Source organism: Equus przewalskii, chromosome 6 (genome assembly GCF_037783145.1).
Source record: "Equus przewalskii isolate Varuska chromosome 6, EquPr2, whole genome shotgun sequence".
Taxonomy (NCBI): Eukaryota; Metazoa; Chordata; class Mammalia; order Perissodactyla; family Equidae; genus Equus; species Equus przewalskii.
Window position 1 is genome coordinate 3209877 of NC_091836.1, and position 5759 is coordinate 3215635.

General features: G+C 57.4%; 1 protein-coding gene across 2 annotated transcripts; it reads right to left on the reverse strand.

Moving 5' to 3' along the window:
• Window positions 1-109: 109 nt before the first annotated feature.
• LRG1 (leucine rich alpha-2-glycoprotein 1) lies at window positions 110-2607 on the reverse strand. Of its 2 annotated transcripts, none has more exons than XM_008511911.2 (2): window positions 2457-2607; window positions 110-1472 (listed from the first exon to the last, which is right to left on the reverse strand). In XM_008511911.2, the coding sequence occupies exons 1-2, from the start codon at window positions 2507-2509 to the stop codon at window positions 491-493; spliced, it is 1035 nt and encodes a 344-aa protein (XP_008510133.2). In that variant the 5' UTR covers window positions 2510-2607; the 3' UTR covers window positions 110-490. The 2 variants fall into 2 exon arrangements, with proteins under 2 accessions (XP_008510133.2, XP_070478743.1); XM_070622642.1 differs by having other exon boundaries at window positions 110-1502.
• Between the last annotated feature and the right edge of the window lie 3152 nt (window positions 2608-5759).

The following is a 5759-nucleotide window of genomic DNA, read 5'->3' on the forward strand; positions in this document are numbered from 1 at the left end:
CTGTCCCCACCCCAGGCTCTGGGTCACACTTCTCCTTCCCTCCTTCATCCCGGAGACCCGGGACGGCGACTTGGGAGGTGATGCAAGGAACACAGCGAACGCCAGTCCGTCCCGTTCCATTCAGCGGCTGTTTATTAACCCCTCGGGTGTCACCCTGAATGGGTGACGCTGGGTGACAGACAGGGGCCTCGGTGCCAGGCGCCGGACTCAGAGAGCCCTGCAAACTGGGGGAGGCGGAGCCGGGGAGAGACAACACCTGTGCGTGGGCCAAGGCTGGATCCGAGGGAGCCCCGAGCCCAGGAGCTCTGGGAGACGGAGGAAGGACTTTCTGGAAGAGGGACAACTCGAGCGATGACAAGGAGGCCGGCCGGAGAGCCCGTGGGAAACATGGGCAAAATGGGTCCCAGCAACAGTGGCAAGGCCTGACCCTTAGAAGGTGTGGGCTGCGGTGTCCTGCCAGGCCCCGTCCCCTCGCCTCCAGCCCCAGGCCTCAACGGGACTCGGCCACCTCCAGGAGCGTCTGGCCCTTGAAGGCTTCCGGGCCAGCACAGCGCGTGTCATTCTGAAAGAACATCTTCTCTTTGTTGTCCACGAGCCACCGAAAGAGGTCGTGCAGGTGCCCGTCACAGACCCAGGGGTTGCGGGAGAGGTCGAAGCCATACTGTAGGTTCTGGGTGGGCCGCCCCAGGCTGGCCCAGAGCCCCTTGGGCACGCTGGTCAGAGAGTTGTTAGACAGGTCCAGCATGTCCAGCCGCCGCAGGCCCCGGAAGGCGTCGGGGGCCACCTTGGCCAGCTTGTTGTCACTCAGGAAGAGGTATCGTAGGTCCGCCTGGGGCGCCAGGAGGTCCTCTGCAAGAGCGCGCAGTCTGTTCCCCTCCAGGTGCAGCCGTTCCAAGCACAGGGGCCCCCTCAGGAAGCCGGAGGGCAGAGCCTCCAGCTGGTTGTCACTAAGGTCAAGGACACGCAGGTTGGGGACGTTGGCCAGCAGCCCGGCGGGCAGCGTCCGGAGCTGGTTGCCGGACAGGTCCAGGTGCCGCAGGGCCGTGAGGCCGTGCAGCCCCGAGGCGTCCAGGGCCCGCAGCTGGTTCTCCTTCAGCACCAGGGTGTGCAGGGCGGCGGAGGCCCGGAAGAGCCCGGGCGGCAGGCGGCTCAGGGCGTTTCGGGTGAGGTCCAGCACCTTCAGCCCGGGCACCGGCTGCAGCAGCTCGGCCGACAGGTTGTGCAGCCGGTTGCTGGAGAGGTGCAGCTCCTGGAGCCTTGGGGCGCCCCGGAGGAGGCCGGCGGGCAGCCGGGTGAAGTTGAAGAACTCCACGGCCAGGTGGATGGTGTCAGCCGGGAGGCGGCGGGGGACTTCGGCGGGCGGCTTGCAGGCGATGGAGGTCCCGTTGACCGACTGGAACACCAGGCAGGCGGTGGGGTCTGGGGGGACCCCCTGGGCCGAGGCCACGGAGAGCAGCAGCAGGAACATGGTTCTAGAAAGATGGGGGTTCAGGCCCCCTGGGCTGCCGGCAACGACAGAAGGGGCTCAACAAGTCAAAACGAAGATATCCCCAGATGGGTGGAAATACCCCAAATGCGCCTCCCTCTTTCCGTCTCTGCTTCCATCACCCTGGACCATGCCGCCTCGTTGCTCACCTGGACCACCGTCCAGGTGCCGTCACCTCCTCCTCCTCCTCTGGTTTCCACCTTCGCCCCGCGACAGCGGCCATAAGTAGCCTCTATTACAGGGAGAATTCTAATCCTCTGAAACCTAAGTTTCTTAGTCTGACCCCTAAGTGCTACCCTACCCCATTGCCAGCTCAGCCGCAATGGGCTGTTACTTATCTGCAGTCCAATTTGCTAATGTCTAGCTGGTTTTCTGGGTCATTTCTTATCTCCCTGGCCCCACGTTTTGAAGGCAGAGCCAGTGAACTCCTATTCATCCTGCAAAGCCCTAACTCCAATGCTCCCTTTTCCATGAAGCTGTCTCTGACCTTCCCAAGTAGAGTTCTCAGTTTCCCCCTCTGGGCTCCTCCTCTTTCCATCCAGCCCTGACCAGACCAGGTTAGGTAACCTGGGCCCAGCTCCATCCTGCTCCTAAGCACTCAGGTGCAACCCAGGTACATAGAGGATTCTGAACATGAAAAGTGCATCCTGGTTTGCGCAGTTCGGGGGGCGGGCATTTGGCCTTGGGATGGCATGGTTTACAGTTGGCACCGTAACCCTTAGGGGGCTGGGGCTTCTGTCCCTCTGGGTCCTTCTCTCAGGTCTGTGATGGGGGCTGGGCTCCCGCTCCCTGCCTGGCCCGGGGCCCACCTGGGGAGCCGGTCTGTCATAGTTCGAGCCCGAGGGTAGGTCCCTTCCAGCCTGCAGACCTACATCCGGCCCTTTGGCTTCAGTGGGTCAGACAGAATGTCTGTGTATCCCGTGCTGCCTGGCGGCCGGGCCTGCCCAGGATGGATGGGGTGGGGACCTACCTCTGGTTTCGCTCTCGGCTCCAAGAGGACATGGTGGCCTCTTTCCCTCCCATCCAGGTTCCTTTGGCCTGGCGAGGTGGCCTTCTACCTGCCTGGGCCGGGGGAAGTGGCACCAACCCTGGGGGAAATCCCTGCCCACATTCTGTTCCCGTTAGGGGCTGGACCTGGGCCAGGCAGGGGGAAGGGAGGGGCAAGGATTGCAAAATTCCTTCCTGGCAGGGGGTGGAGAGCAGGGGGGCAGGGTCCGCCCATTTCTTGGCCCTGCTTCTGCCCGGTTTCTCCTTCCTGATCCCTGCTTTTGGGGAGTGGGCACCCATGAGTCTCTGGGGCTGAGTTCCCAGTGCCCCCAGCCCAGGAATCAAAGTCAAGTTTGCAAGGGGGCCGGCCTTGGGGATGGAACAGCCATTTGAGCAAGATGTGCTATTTACGATAAATTTGAGCAACCAGGAAGCTCGCTCGGTAAAAAGAACAAAAAAAAAAAAACAAAAAACCCACTCGTCTTGAATTCGTGACATATTGCTGTTGGGTTGCTTTTTTTTTTTTTTTTCTGTAATGAAATAATTTTTTAACAAATAGAATTCAAAAGGGAGCAGTGCCAAAATGCTCTAGGGTCTTGGAACAAAGGCTTGGGAGGGACTCAACCTGGCTCTGAATCCCGGCTCTGCCAGGAACTGCCTTGCTTTGTGACTTTCGGCGAGTGGCTTAACTTTTCTTGGCCTCGGTTTCCCCATCTGTGAAGCTCAACCTCAGTCTCCAAGGGTCCCTCCTGCTCTTTCTTTTTTCCTCTCAAGCTGATGTGCTGTTTATTTGGGATCTTTCTCTTTCCTAATAAATGCATCTGGAGGCTAGAAATTTCCCTTTGAGAACGGCTTTGGCTGCACCCCATGGGTTTGGCTATTGAGCGCTCTCATTCTGGTTGAGTTCTAAAGATTCCGGTGTGATGTGTTATCTTGATCTGCACCCAGGACTTCTGTCAGGCCTGGCCATGGCCTTTTCCCCCCAGCCTGGTCTCTGAAGGAATTCGTCTCTGTTCTGTCTCAGTGGACACACAGGTTCAGAGACAACGCACAGGCTGGCGTAGACAGGCACAGATAAAGACAGACAGACAGACATGCACATGGATCCACAGCTATAGATACTGACACAGAGAGAAGCAAAAATACACAGACAGAACCAAACAGAGACACAGACAGAGCAGGAGAGAATGACAGACCTGCAGAGACAGACACACAAAAACAGACACACAAAAATGGGCAGAGGAGGGGCCGGCCCCGTGGCGCAGCGGTTAAGTGTGCACATTCTGCTTTGGCAGCCCGGGGTTCACCGGTTCGGATCCCGGGTGTGGACATGGCACCGCTTGTCAAGCCATGCTGTGGTAGGCGTCCCACATATAAAGTAGAGGAAGATGGGCACGTATGTTAGCTCAGGGCCAGTCTTCCTCAGCAAAAAGAGGAGGATTGGCAGCGGATGTTAGCTCAGGGCTAATCTTCCTCAAGAAAAAAAAGAAGAAAAGTGTAGGCGAGGATGTGGAGAAAAGGGAACCCTTGTGCATCGTTGGTGGGAACGTAAACTGGTGCAGCCACTATGGAGAACGGTATGGAGATTCCTCAAAAAAATTAAGTCGATCCACCACAGGATCCAGCAATTCCGCCGCTGGGCATTCATCTTGAAAAGCGATGTGCACGCCGTGTCCACGGCAGCATTATTCACAGCAGCCGGGACAACAAGATGATCGAAGCCCGAGGCCATTATGCTCAGCGAAATAAATCAGGCGGAGAACGACAAGCACCGTGTGACCTCACTTCTATGTGGAATCGAAAAAATCCACACTCAGCCACCGAGAGGAGAGTGGCGGTTGCCAGGGGTCGGGGGTCGGGGGTCGGGGAGATGGCGGCCATGGGATACAAGGTTGCAGTTGTAAAAGGAGTCCCGGGGGTGGAAGGTACAGGCGGTGACTCAAGTTACTGATACTTTATCGTATCCTTGAAAGCTGCTCCCAGAGTAAATCTTCAAAGTTGTCACCGAAGGTAACAGTGTGACTGAAAGACGCGCAAACTAACCTCATCGCGGCCACTGTGTTTGCGGCACACGCGTGTCACGTCATCACATTGTACACCTGACACTCACACCATCTTCTGCGTCCCATGTATTTCAATCGAGCTGAAAAAATCAGACGCAGGCGCGGGAGGACCTGGCAGATGCCATCGTGACGTTTTGTGGATTTTCTTTTGTTGTTTAAATCAGTGTCCCCATAACGAGGGGACACCGGGGCTGTCTTGTTCACCGCCCCGTCCCCGGAGCCCAACACACACAGTAGGAGCTTAATGGACACGGGCTGGAAGAAGGCGTGTGAATTGTAATGACATAATTACGACCATCTCTCGAAATGAAATCGGATCATGTTCCCTGCTTAAAACCCTCTGATGGCTGCTTGTCCCACTTAAAATAAAACTCCTAAGGCTGGGGGTGGGAAGGAATGGGAAGCTGGTGTTTCATGGGGACAGAGCTTCAGTTTGGGAAGATGGAAAGTTCTGGGGTGCTTGCACGACAATGCGAATGGACTTCATGCCGCTGAGCTGTGCACTGAAAAATGGCTCACACGGTGCATTTGAATTTATGTGTACTTAAGTATTTTACAATGCAAAAAAAAAATTCATACTCCTTACCTTCGAGGCCCTGCCTTCCTCTCTGTCCTCATCTCCACCCCCTGCCCCCTCCCTCACTCACGCTGCTCCAGCCCCACTGGCCGCCTCACCCCTCCTCCCAGCTTGCTCCTACCTCAGGGCCTTTGCACTGGCTGTTCCCGCTGCCTGAAACACTCCCTCTGCACACGTCCCCACGGGTGCTCCTTCTCACCCATCCCATCTCGGCTCAAATGCCACCTCCTCCGGCAGGCCCTCCTTGACCACCCCGTCCCCACCCCCCACCTTCCTGACACATCATCTGCCTTTTTCTTCATTACATATTGCAACCTCAAATCAAGTCCTAAGTTGCTTGCATGTGGTCGGTCTGCCCCACCAGGCTCTGAATTCCACGAGGACGGGGTCTTTGTCCCCACACAGTGCCTGGCACATGGTAGATGCGCGATGAATGTTTGCTGAAGGACCAATCGATGGCCCGGCCCCCTCCAGATGAAGACGGGGACCTCCCCCCAACTCTCTCTCCTCATTTCCACACCAGCTTCCCAGAAGTCGCCGGGATGACCCAGCCCCGAGTCTCTCGGAGGCTCCCAATTGCCCCGGGCCACGCCATGATCAGGCGGGTCCCACCCCCAGGGGACAGAGCAGACCCAAAGCCTTGGGG

Coding starts and splice junctions, on each gene's coding strand:
- LRG1 (XM_070622642.1), bottom strand. CDS start 2,509: ATGGGAGGGAAAGAGGCCACCATGTCCTCTTGGAGCCGAGAGCGAAAC. Junction 1,503..2,456: donor AGCCGAGAGCGAAACCAGAG/GTAGGTCCCCAC, acceptor CGTTGCCGGCAG/CCCAGGGGGCCTGAACCCCC.